General features: G+C 41.4%; 1 protein-coding gene across 3 annotated transcripts; it reads left to right on the forward strand.

The window, feature by feature from the left end:
* The first annotated feature begins 7,396 nt into the window (after positions 1 to 7,396).
* Positions 7,397 to 12,632, forward strand: LOC146707997 (ubiquitin carboxyl-terminal hydrolase 37-like). 3 transcript variants are annotated; one of them, XM_085459681.1, is made up of 18 exons: positions 7,397 to 7,489; positions 7,688 to 7,743; positions 8,055 to 8,127; positions 8,237 to 8,320; positions 8,809 to 8,864; positions 9,184 to 9,274; positions 9,360 to 9,422; positions 9,508 to 9,632; positions 9,756 to 9,812; positions 9,913 to 10,044; positions 10,137 to 10,260; positions 10,347 to 10,498; positions 10,604 to 10,703; positions 10,844 to 10,920; positions 11,101 to 11,209; positions 11,819 to 11,876; positions 12,046 to 12,203; positions 12,290 to 12,632. In XM_085459681.1, exons 1-18 carry the CDS (start codon positions 7,463 to 7,465, stop codon positions 12,293 to 12,295), a joined length of 1,548 nt encoding a protein of 515 aa, XP_085315807.1. In that variant the 5' UTR covers positions 7,397 to 7,462; the 3' UTR covers positions 12,296 to 12,632. The 3 variants fall into 3 exon arrangements, with proteins under 3 accessions (XP_085315807.1, XP_085315808.1, XP_085315806.1); XM_085459682.1 differs by having other exon boundaries at positions 7,398 to 7,489; positions 9,532 to 9,632; XM_085459680.1 differs by lacking the exons at positions 9,184 to 9,274; positions 9,360 to 9,422; positions 9,508 to 9,632 and having other exon boundaries at positions 7,401 to 7,489.
* The last annotated feature ends 10,177 nt before the right edge of the window (positions 12,633 to 22,809 follow it).

Here is a 22,809-nt window from a genome sequence, read left to right on the forward strand (position 1 = left end):
GAGTCGCCGGAGCAGCCCAGGATCACCATAAGACAGTCAGGATACAGTTGCCTATCATAAACAGTGCTATAGAAACTAAAAATACTAGTCCAAAAGGCTGTAAGCGTAGAACAGGACCAAAAAAGATGCCCAAGAGTACCGTCCACAAGTTTACATTTATCACATTTGGGGGAAACGTTAGGAAAAATCTTGTTCAATTTGGTTTTGGAATAGTGCAGTCTATGGACAACCTTAAATTGAATTAACTGAAGCCGGGCGTTAACAGAGCATAGTTTTATCCGACTTAACACTTCAGCCCATAGATCGTCAGAGATAACCAAACCAGTGTCCCTTGTCCAAGCCTCTTTAATATGGCAAGAGGGGGCTGCCGAAGAAAAAAGGTTGACAAGCCGAGAAATTAAGTGTTTTGAGGTGGGAGGTTCGTTCATCATATTGTAAAAGACATGCTGTATGGGGATGGTATCTAAATTTGAGAATGCTTGCTTGACATAATTCCTAATTTGTAAGTACCGAAAAAAATGACTTGTAGGGAGATTGTACTTTGTCTGAAGCTGAGCAAAAGAGGCAAAATGATTGTCAATATAAAGATCCTTTATAGCAATTAACCCTTTGACAGGCCATTGTTTGAAAGCAGCATCCATTGTACTAGGCGTAAAGCTAGGATTGTGGCAGATCGGGGCAAAAGTTGACACTACCGGGAGGTTCAAGATTCTCTTAATTTGATTCAATATTTTTACGGAGTTGCAAAGAATAAAGTCATCACATGCACTTTTAATAACCGATTTTGAAAATAAGATAGCTGGCAAGGATGCTCCAGTGTGCTCGATAGCAGTGCTAAGCTCCAATTCGAGCCATTTAGGGCTGGACCTGCATCCCACAGCATCACCAACTATAGGCAGATTCCAGAAGACCCAGGCTCTGGCATTACAGGCCCAGTAATAATGTCTGAAAACTGGAAGGCCCAGACCACCCTCGTCCGAGGGCTTTTGCAAGTGAGACTTCGAGATGCGGGGGGGCTTGTAGGCCCAAACGAAAGGCATGATAATGGCATCCAACGCTTTGAAAAAGGAAGACCTGAGAAAAATAGGAACGTTCTGGAATAGGTACATGAATTTAGGGAGCACAACCATTTTGATTATATTGATACGGCCAATCATTGAAAGTGGGAGAAGTTTCCACCTATCTATCATACACTTGAGCTCATCAGTTAGAACCGAATAATTAAGCCTGAAGAGGAGTTTTGAGTTCCTAGGGATGTTAATACCCAGGTATGAAAAGTAATCCTGGGAGACCTTAAAGGGCAAACTAGACAGGAAATCAGGGCCCAGACCAGACGACAGCGGCATAAGAACAGACTTCTTCCAATTTATGGTGAACCCTGATAGGTGGCCAAAGCTGTCAATCAGCTTAAGAAGTGGAGGAAGGGAGATCTTTAAATCTGAAAGAGCCAATATGATATCATCTGCATACAGACCGATGGTGTACTCTGACGTGCCACAATTTATACCAGAGATATGGGAATTGGCTCTGATGGCAATGGCCAACGGCTCAAGAGCTAAAGCAAAAAGCATTGGAGAGAGGCAACAACCCTGCCTTGTCCCATGGTGTAAGAGGAACGGGAGCGACCTCTCATGGTTGGTAAGGACCGAGGAACGAGGGCAAGCGTAAAGCAACTTAATCATATTCAAAAAATTCGACCCAAAACCAAATTTTTCAAGAGTAGCAAACAAATAACTCCATTCCACTTGGTCGAAAGCCTGCTGGGCATCGAGTGAAATCACCGCAGAATTGGGCAGTGTCGTTGAGTACATCGCATTTAAGAGACATCTAGTATTAGAAAAAGAGAATCTATTGGGGATAAAACCCGATTGGTCAGGATGAATTATAGAGCCTATGTGCTTATTTCACCGGTTGGTTAGGACTTTAGCAATTATCTTTTGGTCTGAGTTGAGAAGACTTAAGGGACGATAGGAAGAAACATTAGTTTCGTCTCTGTCTTTTTTCAGGAGGAGACATATATGGGCATCGTAGAAAGAATGAGGGAATGAGCCGTTTAACACTGCGCAATTTACCATCCGAAGTAGCAGGGGAGCGATAACGTCAATATGTGTCTTATAAAGCTCTATCCCGAAACCGTCCGGACCACATGCTTTTCCATTAGGAAAGGAGCAGATTGCATTTCTAATTTCCTCCAGCGTAAAGTCTGCATCGAGTAAGCCCCGTGCAGCCTCAGGAAGAGTCGGGATGTCTAAAGCATTAAGAAAATTAGTGATTTCAGCAACTGTGGCCGTAGTACTAGATGTGTATAACTGACAATAAAAACTGCGAAATCTGTCATTTATCTGCTTGTGATCGGACAGCAACTGGCCAGTTGCAGAGAGAATTCTGTGTATCGCCCTTTCAGCTTGAATGCCCTTCAGCTGTCTGGAAAGCACCTTGTCAGCCTTTTCACCAAGCTCAAAATGCTTCTGTTTTAATCGACGAATACAATTCATGACCTGCTCCCCCAACATGTGGTTGTAGTCATATTTCAATTTGAGAATGGTATTAAGTGTGTCAGCAGCCCCGGTATCGCGATACTTCTCCTCCAACACAGACAGCTCTGCCTCAATATTAGTACGCAGCCTGAGTTTGTCCCTCTTCTGAGAAGCTTGATAAGCAATAATATGGCCTCTAATAACGACTTTAAAGGACTCCCACAAAACAGAGTCTGAAACTACACCATTATCATTAAATTGTAAAAATTCTGCGATTTTAGTAGATAGGTAAACCGTAAAAGAGTCATTTAGATATAAAGAGGGGTTAAATTTCCAATTGTATTGGGGGGTATATAGGTTGAAGTCAATTACCGTTGAGAGAGGTGCGTGGTCCGAAACTAAAATACTGTGATAAGTGGAACTAACCACTTTCGAAATAAGCCTGGAATCAATAAGAAAATAGTCAATTCTACTGAAGCTGCCATGGACAGGGGAGAAGAAAGAGTATTGCTTTTCTAACGGATGCTGGTGCCTCCAAATGTCAACCAAGTCCAAAGATTTAGTAAGAGTATTGAGTACAGAAACAGCTCTCAAGGTTGGGGCCAGGGACGCAGAAGACCTATCCAACAATGGATCGAAATAACAATTAAAATCACCACCGAATATGATATTATGGTCATTGTATTGTGAGACAAGATTGAATATTTTACTAAAGAAGTCAGGGTTGTCAAAATTAGGGGCATAGATGTTCAAGAGGACTACAGGGGTGGAGTTGACTGTACCTGTAACAAGTATGAACCTCCCACCTGGATCACATATCTGAGTTTTGAATATAAAAGGAATAGTTCTGCGAACAAGAATGGCAACCCCTCTCGCCCTGGAAGAAAAGGCGGACTGGTACACCTGTGACACCCATACCGATCTTAATCGCCTCTGCTCTGAAGGTTGGATATGGACTCGTTTCTTCTTTCTGCATCAAGTAAGGAATGTAGTGAAAGTTCCCAAGAGGTTAAAAACACCACTGAAAAAATGCCATCAGACCTGAGTTGGGACACTTGGATTATGGAGCTTCTGGACCAAGAGAGTGGATGGGAGCATGTGTTTAATAAGTAAGAGAATAACGTCCCCCAAAATGTTTAAATTTCAAAGCTCATGCATACATTAGTGATGGGCAGATGAAGCACTGAAGCTTTTCATCCAATTGGTTCACCCCAGCGCAAAGCTTCTTGAAGCTTTATTTGCTCTAGTAGGACACCTACTGGACGTAAAAATATTAGTTGGCATGAATTTGAAGAGTGTGGCCTTTTGCACACAGCCTGTAAATGTCAACAACAAAAGGAGTGTGTAAAACATGTATATTGTAGTGATGCAGTATACTGTGTATATTTATACTGGCAGTATGGAAAATGATTATTTGGAAATGCTTAAAATGGAAATGATCATTTACTGTGAGGTGAGGTGTGGTTGGGGTGTGGACAGTGGTTGTGCTTTTGTAACGTTGAGGTATGGACAGCTACACACTGAGGCGTCAGTCCTGCCCATATTTTATTCAGTAAAAACTAAATTTTCACTGCTTTTATGACCTTTTTAGTGGGGAGAACATAGCTAGGATTTAATGATTTAACAAATCTTATAAATCCTTTGTCCTCCACAATGCTAAATGGCTGGGAGTCCTCAATCACCATGCTAACCAGGTTTTCATCTATTTGAGATTGTTCTCCTGAGGAAAGACAATAAAAACAAAGCACAAATATAAATATCACACACGTAACTTATTACAGTTGTATAATATTGTTATATCATTTAGTAACATTACGGCATGCTATTATTATCATGGCATTTGATGGCTCACCTGGTCTTGCTCAACAATCGCTGTTCCCCTTATTCTCATGCAAAACTCTGTAGTGCCTAAGCATGGATGAGGTGTTGTTGTTATATCCCAGCTCCCTGGCACATAGCAAACACTTCACCTTGTACAAAAGTAAATACAGCTTAACATAAATTGTATTGCACCATCAGTATTATGAAAATACATCTTCTGTAGAAATACCTTGTTGGGAGGAATAAGATCAAAATGTTCCCACACAGGGGAGGACATCCTCCTCTTCTTAGCTGGCTCCATTCTCTCCTGAGTTTCTCTCCTCACTCTCATAAACCTCCAAACTGCCTCCCAGCTGTCTCCAACTCTCACTAACCGCAGCTCTCCATCAAACACCCACATTTTGATTGAAGTCTGAGGGGTTTGTATCGCTGTCACATCTCGCGACAAAGTTCGAACCACTTCATGAACCAGTCACGTGGTACAGCCGGGCAGCGAGGCTTCGGACGTCATCATTTTCAGCTCCTCCCATAAATGAAGCAAGCCTCGATACGTGCATCGCGGAAACGCCCCCTCCATTACTCGACACATCACTAGCATACATGCACATCTAGTGCTCAGCGTCTAATTGTGTGTTTGTGTTTTTACCTTTTTGCAGTAGCGTAGTGAAACATTTGGGCGGTGGATAAATAATGGAAAATAAAATTCAGACTAGAGACGGCTTCAGGTGAGTACACGTGGTGCACAAGGACCAAAGCTCACCTTCTCAACCTGGACAAAATGAATTATTTTACACTGATACTGTAAACTTTTGTTTGTGTGTCAGGTTTCCATACATCGGAAACAGCTGCTGCATCTGTAATTCTGTCCATCCTGAGGAGAGTCCACACTCTACATCAGATCCTTGGCTCACCTATAATGATGCACAGGTGCTGCACACAACTGGATCTGCAGCTTGTGAGGAACAGCAGCACTCAGCCTACATCCTGTTTTACAAGATTAACGTAAGAAGACACAGTCTCACTAACCACTTTAATAGTGACTTGTGTCCCAAATACTGTTTATTTGTCTTAGTTACAGATAGTGAAATAAAATGGGAAATGATTGTTTCATAATTGTATACTCAGCTTGGTCGAGAACGAGGGGCAGGATTTTGAATTGATGCCATTGGTGCATTTACTAAAGTTCTGGGGTCAGTTTGAATATCAGTGACTTTGACCTTGAGTTCAAGTTTTCTGAAAATGTTGTGAATGCTACAACTCTGTGACGAGAAGTAAGTCTCCTAGGTCTTTAAATTTGTATATAGGTGCATTTACTAGGAAGCTGAAGGGTTGCACTGCGGGCCATCTGTAGAGGTGTAGAGTCAACAACCTGTCTCTGAATGTTTAGATTAGATTAGATTAGATTAGATAGAACTTTATTAATCCCTCGGGTGGGTTCCTCTGGGAAATTCGATTTCCAAAAAAGCACAGCACCGACAGAAGTTACAGAGTTACTGAATATTATATATATATACACACACACACACACACACACACACACATATATAAATACAGAGACAATATAAATAAAATATACGAAGGGGATAAATAGAATAAATAGGAATAAAAAATAAAAATACAAGTGAATTGCACATTTCAAGTATTGAGTCTATTGCACTGTTGACTATTTACAAAAGTATTGCACAAAAGGTATTGCACAGTGAGGTGAAGAGGCACTACAGCTTAGTTGTTCCCCCCTCCTTTGTCCTCCTGTTTCCCCTCCCTCTCCCCTCCAGAGAGGAGTTAAACAGTCTGATGGCGTGTGGGACAAAGGAGTTTTTAAGTCTGTTAGTTCTTGTCTTTGGGAGAAGCAACCTGTCACTGAACAGACTCTTCTGGTTGTTAATGGCCATGTGCAGAGGATGCCCAGCATTGTTCATAATGTCCATCAGTTTCTTTAATGTCCTTTTCTCTGCCACTGTCACCAGAGTGTCCAGCTTCATGCCGACCACAGAGCTAGCCCTCCTGATCAGTTTCTCCAGCCTGGATGAGTCCTTCTTTGCTGTGCTGCTCCCCCAGCACACCAAAACAAAACAAAAGAGATCGTTGACTTCAGGAGAGCACAGTGGGATCACTGCCCACTTAACATGAATGGATCCTCTGTGGAGGTCGTCAAGAGCACCAGATTTCTTGGTGTCCACCTGGCGGAGAACCACTCCTGCTCCCTCAACACCAGCTCCATAACCAAGAAGGCCCAGCAGCGTCTCTACTTCATGCAGAAGCTGAGGAAAGCCCATCTCCCACCATCCATTCTCACCACCTTTTACAGTGGGACTAATGAGAGCATCCTAAGTAGCTGCATCACTGTCTGGTATGGTAACTGCAGCGTATTGGATCGCAGTACCCTACAACGGATTGTGAGAGCAGCTAAGAAGGTCATTGGAGCCCCTCTCCCCTCCTTCAAACACCCGCTTGCTGGAGGACCCCACACAGCCTTCAAACACACTCTTCACCCTGCTGCCTTCTGGAAAGAGGTCCCACAACATCCGGGCCCTCGCTACCAAACTACGGAAAAGTTTCTTCCCACAAGCCGTCAGACCCCTGAACACTCAGTGACTGCACTGGCACACGCACACCTTCACACATGTCACTACCAAGCACTTATCTGCAGTATCTCACACTCATATACATACATACAGACACCAAGTTACTTTTGCACAATACTCAGCATTTTGCACATTTCCATTGTCTTGTGTCTGTTTCGTCCTGTTCTGTCACGTTTTGCACTGTTTTGTCTTGTTTATTTTTGCAATTTATGCACACTGCACTTTATGTAGTCCTGGGTTTGTCCGTATATGTCATATATAGCACCAGGGTCTCGGAGGAACGCTGTCTCGTTTCACTCTGTACAGCACCTCTGCACGTGGTTAAAATGACAATAAAAGCCACTTGACTTGACCTGTTTTGTGTAGCAGTTGCTTGGAGACGAGCACCATACAGTTCAAATGAGCATACATTCCAAAATATGCAAATTTGCCCCATACATCATAATGATGATGTTTGCTGTTCAGGGTATGAACGTTCTATGCTGAAAGTTTATAAATATACAACCTTTGACTGCTTGTTTTCAGTTGAACTTTTGCAAAGCTGAGGAGATTTTGGCTGCGATCACATCAAGTCCAAAGATGTTTAAACTTCTTTTTCACAGAAAGGTAAGTTTGAAGAGACTCGCAGCACATTTCTATGAATATTTTCTTATGGTAAACAAGCATTTTTGAAACTTTTAAGGAAGCTTCTTGGATGATTTCTGTAAAAACTGAATTTTGAATCCAAATGAAGGATTTTGTATTTTCATACCATATACTTTGTTTTATGCCATTACTGATGTTGCTTTTCTTGTTTCTAAACAGAAATCACACAAACAAAACGTGGCAGAGAAGGAAATTCCTTCTACGTCTCATCAGAGGTAAAGAAATGCGCCAGTCTTTAATGCTGCTGGAGATATTTATAGCAGTGGTTTGGTTGGAGCTCTTTTATTTCCCTTTTATTGGCATTTTTCTTCCACCTTGTGTATTTACATCTTTTTTACTACTTCTAGTCTTGTCTATAATTTATATTGATTCAGAGATTAGCGTTTGAAAATGTAGAGTGTAAATGTACAAAATACATGATTTTGTTCCATTACAGTTATTAATTTTTATCTGCAATCTCCAGCATGTACTCCTTGTTAAAAATTTGCACTTTGAAAAATAACATTTACACTTTTGTCCTCATCAGCATCCCGGATGCTCCTGTTACTGAAAATGGTCAAAAGAAGAAGAGAAAATGGAGACACCTCTGCTGTTCCTCGGTTTGCTTTTACACAAAACATATGAAATGCACATTCTCTTTAAATTGCACTTGTTAATTTAAAGTGACTTTACTTTTTTAATAAACGTATGTTTGTTCGTCCTCTGCAGCAAACTGACAGCGATGCAGAGGCAGAGAGCAACACTGTGAAGACACAAAAAAAGTGTCGCTGGTTTCTTTTTAAATTCTGGAAGGTATGTTTTATGGAAAGAGTCACTGTCATCAAGCATTTACTCATCACAGTTAAATGAGAAGAATTAAGAGCAATTTAGCACACAGCCATGTCCTCAAATTAAGTTCAAAGATGTTTAAACGTTTTTTTTTCACAGAAAGGTAAGTTCGAAGAGACTTGCAGGATGTTTCTCTAAATATTTTTTATGGTGAATAAGCATTTTTGAAGCTTCATGGATGATTTCTGTAAAAACTGAATTTTGATCAGAACCAAATGAAGGATTTTGTATTTCATAGGACAAACTTTAAAACTCAATTTAAGGCATGAATAAATTGTTTTTATTTTATTTAAAGATATTCCTATATCTGCTTCATGAGCTGACAGCTCACTAAAGTGATAAATAATATGAAATAATACCAAATTCTCTAACTGGACACTTTTCATGGAGAGACCCACTTGGTATGTTTGTTTTATGCCATTACTGATGTTGCTTTTCTTGTTTCTAAACAGAAATTACACAAACAAAACGTGGCAGAGAAGGAAATTCCTTCTACGTCTCATCAGAGGTAAAGAAATGCGCCACTCTTTAATGCTGCTGGAGATATTTATAGCAGTGGTTTGGTTGGAGCTCTTTTATTTCCCTTTTATTGGCATTTTTCTTCCACCTTGTGTATTTACATCTTTTTTACTCCTTCTAGTCTTGTCTATTATTTATATGGATGCAGAGATTAGCGTTTGAAAATGTAGAGTGTAAATGTATAAAATACATGATTTTGTTCATGTTGGTATTCCATTACAGTTATTCACTTTTATTAGCAATCTGTATTAGCAAAATGTACTCCTTCTTATAAATTTCCACAACATTTACACTTTTGTCCTCATCAGCATCCCGGATGCTTCTGTTGCTGCCACACCAGCTAACCCTGAAAATGGCCAAAAGAAGAGAAAATGGAGACACATCTTCTGCTGTTCCTCGGTTTGCTTTTACACAAAACATATGAAATACACATTCTCTTTAAAATGTACTTTTTAATAAACTTATGTTTGTTCGTCCTCTGCAGCAAACTGACAGCGATGCAGAGGCAGAGAGCAACACTGTGAAGACTCTTTTTAAATCCGGGAAGGTATGTTTTATGGAAAGAGTCACTGTCATCAAGCATTTACTCATCACAGTTAAATGAGAGCAATTAAGAGCAATGAGGCACACAGCTATGTCCTATATATTTATATCAGGTAAGAAGCACCACGGAAACGATCCCAGCAGACCTGAGTTGGGACACTTGGATTATGGAGCTTCTGGACCAAGAGAGTGGATGGGAGCATGTGTTTAACAGGTAAGAGAAAGACGTCCTCCAAAATGTTTCAACTTCAAAGCTCATGCATCCATGCACATACACTGCTCAGCATCCTGACATCTTTCCTAATTTTGTGTTTGTGTTTTTACCTTTTTGGAGCAGTGTAGCATGCGGTGGAGAAATAATAGAAAGTCAAACTGGGACTATAGACTGCTTCGGGTGAGTACACGTGGTGCACAAAGACCAAAGCTCACTTTGTCAAAGTGGAGAAAATGAATTCTTTTACACTGATACTGTAAACGTTGTGCGTGTGTGTCAGGTTTCCAAACATCGGAAACACCTGCTATATGAACTCCTGCCTGCAGAGCCTCCTCAACATTGAGGAGTTCATAAGAGACATCAGGCGTCAGGTTGTTTTGTGGAGCACAGATCCAGAAGCTCAGCTCTTAAGGTGCGCTACGTCAACCTTCTACTTTCTTCAAAAACCTGAAGAACAAAGAGATCTAACAGCAGAAATGTCTGTTTACCCTTTCCTTTCTACAGAAGGCTCATTGATGTCAGGGACTGTCATGAGTCAACAGATTATGGCCTTAAAGATCACCACCTAAGAGCTTTTAAGAAGGCATTCAGCAGTCAAGCTCCTGAATACACCGGCAGTGCACAGAAAGTGCGTCAGCTATTTGGACATTTTGTTTTTTTGCTTTACCTTCTGATTTTGATGTACTGTTTTAAATCTCTCTGCTTTTCTTTCAGGACGCTCATGAATTCCTAACATTGTTCCTCAATGAGGTCAAAAGGCTCGCACCTCACCTGGAGAGGAACGCAGCTCTCCTGGGCCAAAGTTATACCTGCCCAGTAGAAGAGCATCACATTTTTAAAATGGAAAACATGAGGACATGCAAGAGGTAAGCCTGTCTTTCAGAAACGCAGAGCTGGTTGCAATATTTTCATATACCTCTTTTCCACCTACCTGATCTTTACTTTAACTACGTTACTCCTGAAATGTGTAGCTGTGGTCACCAATCATCACAGCACGAGGACTTCACCAGCTTGTCTCTTGACCTTGTTCCAGAGGGGTCTATTATAAACATGTTAGAGACATACTTGAAGGTAAGATCACAAATTCCAATAGAGTTGTAGTGTCAGCGATCTTAACACACCTTTTTTGTTAGTGTTTGTGCGTATGTGTGTGTGCATATGTTGAGATTTCTTTCTACCATAAAGCCTGTTTTCTCTGTGCTGTTGTTCAGGAACAAGAAATAGAATTTCGCTGTGATTGTGGAGGGACGGCCTCAGAACTGAAGTCGTCTTTTGATACACTGCCAAGGTGAGTAAGGTCACATCAGAAGTGATCGACTGACCAGGTTTCCAAACTGTGGCGCATCAAATATCAGAGTTTTTCGAGACAATACTTGAGCAGTCGTTTTCTCCCATCTTCTGTTTGTGTTTGACACTCATTCTTCTTATTTTCTACCTTGTTTGTGTTTTTTTTCTTCTTTTCTGCCAGAGTCCTGATCTTGCATCTGAAGAGGTTTGGCTTTACACAAACCTACAACATTAAGAAGGTGGATGACCCCGTCAGGCTGCAGAGGGACTTGGTGGTGCCATCCAATCAGGTAAAAAGAGACTGCAGAACGTCTCAGGCTACGTCCACACTAGCCCTGATAGATTTGAAAACTCCGTGTCCACACTAGTGTTTTCAGTCATTTTCAAATAGTTGTGCGTCTGCATTGAAACGGCCGAAAACGCTTACGTTCCAGTCCTGCGCATGCGCAAAAGTGAGTGAGGATTACAGAATTTGAAGAAAAGCTATCCGGAGCATGTACAAACTGATATTAATCTTTTTTAGGGCTGTCAAAGTTGAGAGCAATCAAAACAACCGCTGTATAATGCACTCGGCTATCTTTGTTTAATTGCTCACATGACTGCATCACATGGCTAAAATGCGTCATCGTTTTAGAAAGTCTGCGTTTTCGAGTGTCCACACTGCGACGGGACAACTCCGTTTTGAAATGTGTGCGTTTTCGAGAGCGTTTTCAAGATGCTGTGTTTTTCCTTGAGGAAAACGCCATCTCAGTGTGGACGGGAGGTCAAAGCGGAGAGAAAACGATGTGTTTTCAAACGAAAACGCATTAGTGTGGACATAGCCTCAGCAAATCAGCTTAATTATGGCTCTGATGTGAGACTTTGTGAAACTAACACTCTTTGGATTTGTTCCTTCTCAGGGTGGTGGCTGTTATAGTCTTGTCAGCATCATCAATCATTATGGAGGCACAGAGTCAGGTAAAACAACAGACTTGTTACAAACAGAAAATGAAAACTTTCTACTTTTCAGTGAAGGACTCACACACAAAAGCTTTTGATGTTCTAAGACGCACTAAGTCAAAATCACTGTTTGCTTGAATCAGCTGACTTCCAGAAGTTGGATTCATTTGTCTTAATGTGATTTCAGGACACTACATCTGTAGTTCTGTCCATCCTGAGGAGAGTCAGCACTCTACATCAGATCGCTGGCTCACCTATAATGACGCACAGGTGCTCCACACAACCGGATCGGCAGCTTGTGAGGAACAGCAGCACTCGGCCTACATGCTGTTTTACAAGAGAAACGTAAGAAGACACAGCATCTCATCCTGAAGTGAGAGAATTTTTAAATGTCCTGTTACCTTGTTAACCAGTTTTGTCTTCATTCTCAGTTCTGAAACAGGAAATGGAAGGAAGGTCATCATCATGCTGAGAAGAAACAACACTCGTCCCAGCCCACCATCGCACACTGGAGGACAAGTACTGGTAAGTATTGCCCTCAGGAGGAAGGGTCCTCCCAGAGAGCCTGGTCCTCCCAAGATTTCTTCCTCCAGGAGGGAGTTTTTTCTTGCCACCGTCGCCCCACATTCACTGGTCTCATCAGCAGGGACATTTTTAACATCCTAAGACCTGAACTCTTTCATGGCATGCATTTTTAATTTCTCTGTGCCATTTGGGTTGATTGGGACCTGATGAATGTGAAAACAAAGACATCAGATTCGGACTATCTTTTTTTTGTTTCTCAAAAAAATGAGATCCACATATGAGGACATTCATTTTAAAGTTCGATTGAACAGGGGCAGTGTAATGTCCTCCCTCATAAGTGGATATCAGGTTTTTGAAGAGCAAAATTTTGTATTTTGGTCTCATAAATGTTATGTCCACATATGTGGACACCAGGTCCTAGGAGGTTAAAACAAAATCTACTAGTAGTGCAGCACTACTAGAGATCGTCCTTTTCTAGACCAGTGTTTGGCTTGCTCTCTGGAACAACAAATTAGTGCTGTCAGCGTTAACGTCATTTTAACTAATGACGTTTACGCTGACAGCACTAATTTGTTGTTATTATTATTAATATTATTATTAATTTATTTGTAAAATAAATTAAATTTAAAAAAACAAAGAAACAATTTGATTCTTTATGTTATTTTGTTTTATTAAAATCAAAATAACAACAAAACAAAAATAACTAATAAAAAAAATATTAAAAGTATTCAGCAGTGTTTTGTGAAATTTGTAATGAGCCTTAGTTAAGTTGATGTCACAGAAGTTTCTGAATCATTTAGATTGTTCAACAAACTGATTCACTCAGGTAAAGATGGTAAGCTGGAGCAATGGTACGCTTGGAGTTCAGTTTAAGTTTTCAGACAAACATTCACTCGATCAGTTGCAGCTTCTGCTTTTAAATAAATGATTTAGCTGCAAATGTTTAGCTGCAGGTAGCAAAGTCCAAAAGTGACAACATTTCCACTGCAGTCTCTCCAGAAATGGCTTATAAACTTTTGACCAAATTAGACATTTATCCTTGGATCATTGACAACCCTGTAGGGTGAAAATCTTTAATTGTACCTTTTATAACATTTTAACAAGTTACTGTCTCCTGCTGCATGTTTCCTGTTTTGGCTGAACTTCATCAGCAAAGCCCTCAAAGCAGCATATGAAAGAAAGTCATCTTTCATTGTTGTCTCCAGCGTGTTAAAAGAGAGATCGAGCTCAGTGATGAGTTTTGAAGCAGCTGCAGGGACTTCTCGAAGGTTTTGGCTCAAACAGTCGCAGGATGTTGTTCACAGTGGTGACACTGTTGACTGGTGATTGACAAGCACTGAGATACTAACATGACAAACACAAGAAACATCATGACTTATTCTCCTGAGTGCCTGCAAAACACAAACACAAAATCAAACTCAAAGCTTTTCTCTCAGGTGCTGGTGTGGCACAATCTAATGATAAGAAAGGTCATGCTTACAGCTTTTGGAGCACAGCTGCACAAAATAACAGCTTTTGGAGCACAAAATGCATTACAGGTAAACCCAGTACCCAAACATGTTAACAAGGATAAAGAAAAAACCTGAAACAAAAGCAGGTAGTGTGGTGATTTATGTTGTGAGGATGCTTTCACTCCCATCAAAGTCGCCCAGTGTTGAGAACCCAAATGAGCCCAAAAACCTCAAGTGGCTGCAACCAACAGCGAACGTCAAGAAGTGGATACTTGCATGTTGAGCCAGAAACATGCAGAAAACCCAAAAGAGGCAAGACAGCACACCTTGGTGCCACTCAGGCAGTACGAACACCTGGAAAGAGGAGCCCACAGTTCAGACCCAAGGACACTGGTAAGGACACCAGCCAGCCAGTTATAAGTCTAGTTTTAATTTTCATTTTAGTTAGTGTTATGGCCTGTCTAAGGGTGGCCAGACCATAATATAAGGGTGATCCACCCCTGTCTGACCCCAAGCAGCACATCACACAACCAGTACAATTTTGATGGTGATTTTTTTTCACAGTGATTGAATTCTAACAAAGGAAAGGAGCGAACTACAGCTTCGGGGTGGACCCCAAAACAACAAACAAAAGGGACCGTATCTAAAGGATGTACAAAACTTATTTATGAAAAGAATAAAACCAAATAACAATGTCTTATCTCCCTAACTAACAAAAACATGAGAAAAGGGTAATCGAATAGAGTGAACTATAGACTGTATAAAAGATAGGACCATTGCAACTTTACTGCAGCACTTCACCCTTTCACATAGTCCCAGCTCTTCTCTGTCATGTTTTATGGTGCTGCAAATGTCTTCAGTTGGTGAAAGGTCTGGGCTGCTGGTGTCTTGTTGTGCTTGCTATGCATCCCTGACTCGTTTCTTCTTTCTTTTTTTTTCTTTTTTTTTAATGTATTTATTTATGCAAGTTTCAAAATTTTTTTACACATTCACAAACAGCGGGACAGAAGAACACAGACAATAAAGACAATAACAACCAAAAAACAAACAAACAAACAAACAAAAAAAACAGAGCAACAAACCACACAACAGGGTACAAGGCCAGCACTTATTAAAAACAGCAGAGAAGCAAACAAAGCAACTGGTATACATGTCAAACAACTCACAATCTAGTGAGTCCAATCCACAAGATCAAATCCAAAGATCGCTAGGAGGAGCTGATAACAATCATGCAAAAACAGTTATGGGCAACAGCTCAGAATGAAAGCAGTTAAAACAATGTGGTCAGGACCCAGGGCGTGGACTGTCCTTCTTAATGTGGTCTATAAAGGGCCCCCATATCTTCCTGAACTTCTCCATGGAATCAGACGTAGAGAACCGAATTTCTTCCAGGTATAGACAGGAGACCATCTCCTCGAGCCACCTCTTGAAGCAGGGAGGGGAGGCAGATTTCCACTCCCCCAGAATCAAACGTTTGGCAATCACCATACCAAACATGAGGGCCTGTTGAACAGCAAAGGGAAGTGCCAAGGAGTCGCCGGAGCAGCCCAGGATCACCATAAGACAGTCAGGATACAGTTGCCTATCATAAACAGTGCTATAGAAACTAAAAATACTAGTCCAAAAGGCTGTAAGCGTAGAACAGGACCAAAAAAGATGCCCAAGAGTACCGTCCACAAGTTTACATTTATCACATTTGGGGGAAACGTTAGGAAAAATCTTGTTCAATTTGGTTTTGGAATAGTGCAGTCTATGGACAACCTTAAATTGAATTAACTGAAGCCGGGCGTTAACAGAGCATAGTTTTATCCGACTTAACACTTCAGCCCATAGATCGTCAGAGATAACCAAACCAGTGTCCCTTGTCCAAGCCTCTTTAATATGGCAAGAGGGGGCTGCCGAAGAAAAAAGGTTGACAAGCCGAGAAATTAAGTGTTTTGAGGTGGGAGGTTCGTTCATCATATTGTAAAAGACATGCTGTATGGGGATGGTATCTAAATTTGAGAATGCTTGCTTGACATAATTCCTAATTTGTAAGTACCGAAAAAAATGACTTGTAGGGAGATTGTACTTTGTCTGAAGCTGAGCAAAAGAGGCAAAATGATTGTCAATATAAAGATCCTTTATAGCAATTAACCCTTTGACAGGCCATTGTTTGAAAGCAGCATCCATTGTACTAGGCGTAAAGCTAGGATTGTGGCAGATCGGGGCAAAAGTTGACACTACCGGGAGGTTCAAGATTCTCTTAATTTGATTCAATATTTTTACGGAGTTGCAAAGAATAAAGTCATCACATGCACTTTTAATAACCGATTTTGAAAATAAGATAGCTGGCAAGGATGCTCCAGTGTGCTCGATAGCAGTGCTAAGCTCCAATTCGAGCCATTTAGGGCTGGACCTGCATCCCACAGCATCACCAACTATAGGCAGATTCCAGAAGACCCAGGCTCTGGCATTACAGGCCCAGTAATAATGTCTGAAAACTGGAAGGCCCAGACCACCCTCGTCCGAGGGCTTTTGCAAGTGAGACTTCGAGATGCGGGGGGGCTTGTAGGCCCAAACGAAAGGCATGATAATGGCATCCAACGCTTTGAAAAAGGAAGACCTGAGAAAAATAGGAACGTTCTGGAATAGGTACATGAATTTAGGGAGCACAACCATTTTGATTATATTGATACGGCCAATCATTGAAAGTGGGAGAAGTTTCCACCTATCTATCATACACTTGAGCTCATCAGTTAGAACCGAATAATTAAGCCTGAAGAGGAGTTTTGAGTTCCTAGGGATGTTAATACCCAGGTATGAAAAGTAATCCTGGGAGACCTTAAAGGGCAAACTAGACAGGAAATCAGGGCCCAGACCAGACGACAGCGGCATAAGAACAGACTTCTTCCAATTTATGGTGAACCCTGATAGGTGGCCAAAGCTGTCAATCAGCTTAAGAAGTGGAGGAAGGGAGATCTTTAAATCTGAAAGAGCCAATATGATATCATCTGCATACAGACCGATGGTGTACTCTGACGTGCCACAATTTATACCAGAGATATGGGAATTGGCTCTGATGGCAATGGCCAACGGCTCAAGAGCTAAAGCAAAAAGCATTGGAGAGAGGCAACAACCCTGCCTTGTCCCACGGTGTAAGAGGAACGGGAGCGACCTCTCATGGTTGGTAAGGACCGAGGAACGAGGGCAAGCGTAAAGCAACTTAATCATATTCAAAAAATTCGACCCAAAACCAAATTTTTCAAGAGTAGCAAACAAATAACTCCATTCCACTTGGTCGAAAGCCTGCTGGGCATCGAGTGAAATCACCGCAGAATTGGGCAGTGTCGTTGAGTACATCGCATTTAAGAGACATCTAGTATTAGAAAAAGAGAATCTATTGGGGATAAAACCCGATTGGTCAGGATGAATTATAGAGCCTATGTGCTTATTTAACCGGTTGGTTAGGACTTTAGCAATTATCTTTTGGTCTGAGTTGAGAAGACTTAGGGGACGATAGGAAGAAACATTAGTTTCGTCTCTGTCTTTTTTCAGGAGGAGACATATATGGGCATCGTAGAAAGAATGAGGGAATGAGCCGTTTAACACTGCGCAATTTACCATCCGAAGTAGCAGGGGAGCGATAACGTCAATATGTGTCTTATAAAGCTCTATCCCGAAACTGTCCGGACCACATGCGTTTCCATTAGGAAAGGAGCAGATTGCATTTCTAATTTCCTCCAGCGTAAAGTCTGCATCGAGTAAGCCCCGTGCAGCCTCAGGAAGAGTCGGGATGTCTAAAGCATTAAGAAAATTAGTGATTTCAGCAACTGTGGCCGTAGTACTAGATGTGTATAACTGACAATAAAAACTGCGAAATCTGTCATTTATCTGCTTGTGATCGGACAGCAACTGGCCAGTTGCAGAGAGAATTCTGTGTATCGCCCTTTCAGCTTGAATGCCCTTCAGCTGTCTGGAAAGCACCTTGTCAGCCTTTTCACCAAGCTCAAAATGCTTCTGTTTTAATCGACGAATACAATTCATGACCTGCTCCCCCAACATGTGGTTGTAGTCATATTTCAATTTGAGAATGGTATTAAGTGTGTCAGCAGCCCCGGTATCGCGATACTTCTCCTCCAACACAGACAGCTCTGCCTCAATATTAGTACGCAGCCTGAGTTTGTCCCTCTTCTGAGAAGCTTGATAAGCAATAATATGGCCTCTAATAACGACTTTAAAGGACTCCCACAAAACAGAGTCTGAAACTACACCATTATCATTAAATTGTAAAAATTCTGCGATTTTAGTAGATAGGTAAACCGTAAAAGAGTAATTTAGATATAAAGAGGGGTTAAATTTCCAATTGTATTGGGGGGTATATAGGTTGAAGTCAATTACCGTTGAGAGAGGTGCGTGGTCCGAAACTAAAATACTGTGATAAGTGGAACTAACCACTTTCGAAATAAGCCTGGAATCAATAAGAAAATAGTCAATTCTACTGAAGCTGCCATGGACAGGGGAGAAGAAAGAGTATTGCTTTTCTAACGGATGCTGGTGCCTCCAAATGTCAACCAAGTCCAAAGATTTAGTAAGAGTATTGAGTACAGAAACAGCTCTCAAGGTTGGGGCCAGGGACGCAGAAGACCTATCCAACAATGGATCGAAATAACAATTAAAATCACCACCGATAATGATATTATGGTCATTGTATTGTGAGACAAGATTGAATATTTTACTAAAGAAGTCAGGGTTGTCAAAATTAGGGGCATAGATGTTCAAGAGGACTACAGGGGTGGAGTTGACTGTACCTGTAACAAGTATGAACCTCCCACCTGGATCACATATCTGAGTTTTGAATATAAAAGGAATAGTTCTGCGAACAAGAATGGCAACCCCTCTCGCCCTGGAAGAAAAGGCGGACTGGTACACCTGTGACACCCATACCGATCTTAATCGCCTCTGCTCTGAAGGTTGGATATGGACTCGTTTCTTCTTTCTGCATCAAGTAAGGAATGTAGTGAAAGTTCCCAAGAGGTTAAAAACACCACTGAAAAAATGCCATCAGACCTGAGTTGGGACACTTGGATTATGGAGCTTCTGGACCAAGAGAGTGGATGGGAGCATGTGTTTAATAAGTAAGAGAATAACGTCCCCCAAAATGTTTAAATTTCAAAGCTCATGCATACATTAGTGATGGGCAGATGAAGCACTGAAGCTTTTCATCCAATTGGTTTACCCCAGCGCAAAGCTTCTTGAAGCTTTATTTGCTCTAGTAGGACACCTACTGGACGTAAAAATATTAGTTGGCATGAATTTGAAGAGTGTGGCCTTTTGCACACAGCCTGTAAATGTCAACAACAAAAGGAGTGTGTAAAACATGTATATTGTAGTGATGCAGTATACTGTGTATATTTATACTGGCAGTATGGAAAATGATTATTTGGAAATGCTTAAAATGGAAATGATCATTTACTGTGAGGTGAGGTGTGGTTGGGGTGTGGACAGTGGTTGTGCTTTTGTAACGTTGAGGTATGGACAGCTACACACTGAGGCGTCAGTCCTGCCCATATTTTATTCAGTAAAAACTAAATTTTCACTGCTTTTATGACCTTTTTAGTGGGGAGAACATAGCTAGGATTTAATGATTTAACAAATCTTATAAATCCTTTGTCCTCCACAATGCTAAATGGCTGGGAGTCCTCAATCACCATGCTAACCAGGTTTTCATCTATTTGAGATTGTTCTCCTGAGGAAAGACAATAAAAACAAAGCACAAATATAAATATCACACACGTAACTTATTACAGTTGTATAATATTGTTATATCATTTAGTAACATTACGGCATGCTATTATTATCATGGCATTTGATGGCTCACCTGGTCTTGCTCAACAATCGCTGTTCCCCTTATTCTCATGCAAAGCTCTGTAGTGCCTAAGCATGGATGAGGTGTTGTTGTTATATCCCAGCTCCCTGGCACATAGCAAACACTTCACCTTGTACAAAAGTAAATACAGCTTAACATAAATTGTATTGCACCATCAGTATTATGAAAATACATCTTCTGTAGAAATACCTTGTTGGGAGGAATAAGATCAAAATGTTCCCACACAGGGGAGGACATCCTCCTCTTCTTAGCTGGCTCCATTCTCTCCTGAGTTTCTCTCCTCACTCTCATAAACCTCCAAACTGCCTCCCAGCTGTCTCCAACTCTCACTAACCGCAGCTCTCCATCAAACACCCACATTTTGATTGAAGTCTGAGGGGTTTGTATCGCTGTCACATCTCGCGACAAAGTTCGAACCACTTCATGAACCAGTCACGTGGTACAGCCGGGCAGCGAGGCTTCGGACGTCATCATTTTCAGCTCCTCCCATAAATGAAGCAAGCCTCGATACGTGCATCGCGGAAACGCCCCCTCCATTACTCGACACATCACTAGCATACATGCACATCTAGTGCTCAGCGTCTAATTGTGTGTTTGTGTTTTTACCTTTTTGCAGTAGCGTAGTGAAACATTTGGGCGGTGGATAAATAATGGAAAATAAAATTCAGACTAGAGACGGCTTCAGGTGAGTACACGTGGTGCACAAGGACCAAAGCTCACCTTCTCAACCTGGACAAAATGAATTATTTTACACTGATACTGTAAACTTTTGTTTGTGTGTCAGGTTTCCATACATCGGAAACAGCTGCTGCATCTGTAATTCTGTCCATCCTGAGGAGAGTCCACACTCTACATCAGATCCTTGGCTCACCTATAATGATGCACAGGTGCTGCACACAACTGGATCTGCAGCTTGTGAGGAACAGCAGCACTCAGCCTACATCCTGTTTTACAAGATTAACGTAAGAAGACACAGTCTCACTAACCACTTTAATAGTGACTTGTGTCCCAAATACTGTTTATTTGTCTTAGTTACAGATAGTGAAATAAAATGGGAAATGATTGTTTCATAATTGTATACTCAGCTTGGTCGAGAACGAGGGGCAGGATTTTGAATTGATGCCATTGGTGCATTTACTAAAGTTCTGGGGTCAGTTTGAATATCAGTGACTTTGACCTTGAGTTCAAGTTTTCTGAAAATGTTGTGAATGCTACAACTCTGTGACGAGAAGTAAGTCTCCTAGGTCTTTAAATTTGTATATAGGTGCATTTACTAGGAAGCTGAAGGGTTGCACTGCGGGCCATCTGTAGAGGTGTAGAGTCAACAACCTGTCTCTGAATGTTTAGATTAGATTAGATTAGATTAGATTAGATAGAACTTTATTAATCCCTCGGGTGGGTTCCTCTGGGAAATTCGATTTCCAAAAAAGCACAGCACCGACAGAAGTTACAGAGTTACTGAATATTATATATATATACACACACACACACACACACACACACACACACACACACACACACACACACACACACATATATAAATACAGAGACAATATAAATAAAATATACGAAGGGGATAAATAGAATAAATAGGAATAAAAAATAAAAATACAAGTGAATTGCACATTTCAAGTATTGAGTCTATTGCACTGTTGACTATTTACAAAAGTATTGCACAAAAGGTATTGCACAGTGAGGTGAAGAGGCACTACAGCTTAGTTGTTCCCCCCTCCTTTGTCCTCCTGTTTCCCCTCCCTCTCCCCTCCAGAGAGGAGTTAAACAGTCTGATGGCGTGTGGGACAAAGGAGTTTTTAAGTCTGTTAGTTCTTGTCTTTGGGAGAAGCAACCTGTCACTGAACAGACTCTTCTGGTTGTTAATGGCCATGTGCAGAGGATGCCCAGCATTGTTCATAATGTCCATCAGTTTCTTTAATGTCCTTTTCTCTGCCACTGTCACCAGAGTGTCCAGCTTCATGCCGACCACAGAGCTAGCCCTCCTGATCAGTTTCTCCAGCCTGGATGAGTCCTTCTTTGCTGTGCTGCTCCCCCAGCACACCAAAACAAAACAAAAGAGATCGTTGACTTCAGGAGAGCACAGTGGGATCACTGCCCACTTAACATGAATGGATCCTCTGTGGAGGTCGTCAAGAGCACCAGATTTCTTGGTGTCCACCTGGCGGAGAACCACTCCTGCTCCCTCAACACCAGCTCCATAACCAAGAAGGCCCAGCAGCGTCTCTACTTCATGCAGAAGCTGAGGAAAGCCCATCTCCCACCATCCATTCTCACCACCTTTTACAGTGGGACTAATGAGAGCATCCTAAGTAGCTGCATCACTGTCTGGTATGGTAACTGCAGCGTATTGGATCGCAGTACCCTACAACGGATTGTGAGAGCAGCTAAGAAGGTCATTGGAGCCCCTCTCCCCTCCTTATAACACCCGCTTGCTGGAGGACCCCACACAGCCTTCAAACACACTCTTCACCCTGCTGCCTTCTGGAAAGAGGTCCCACAACATCCGGGCCCTCGCTACCAAACTACGGAAAAGTTTCTTCCCACAAGCCGTCAGACCCCTGAACACTCAGTGACTGCACTGGCACACGCACACCTTCACACATGTCACTACCAAGCACTTATCTGCAGTATCTCACACTCATATACATACATACAGACACCAAGTTACTTTTGCACAATACTCAGCATTTTGCACATTTCCATTGTCTTGTGTCTGTTTCGTCCTGTTCTGTCACGTTTTGCACTGTTTTGTCTTGTTTATTTTTGCAATTTATGCACACTGCACTTTATGTAGTCCTGGGTTTGTCCGTATATGTCATATATAGCACCAGGGTCTCGGAGGAACGCTGTCTCGTTTCACTCTGTACAGCACCTCTGCACGTGGTTAAAATGACAATAAAAGCCACTTGACTTGACCTGTTTTGTGTAGCAGTTGCTTGGAGACGAGCACCATACAGTTCAAATGAGCATACATTCCAAAATATGCAAATTTGCCCCATACATCATAATGATGATGTTTGCTGTTCAGGGTATGAACATTCTATGCTGAAAGTTTATAAATATACAACCTTTGACTGCTTGTTTTCAGTTG

The sequence above is a fragment of the Copadichromis virginalis genome, linkage group LG6 (genome assembly GCF_057382275.1).
Source record: "Copadichromis virginalis isolate Kocher_CV1m ecotype Utaka linkage group LG6, C_Virginalis_male_GT1.1, whole genome shotgun sequence".
Taxonomy (NCBI): domain Eukaryota; kingdom Metazoa; phylum Chordata; class Actinopteri; order Cichliformes; family Cichlidae; genus Copadichromis; species Copadichromis virginalis.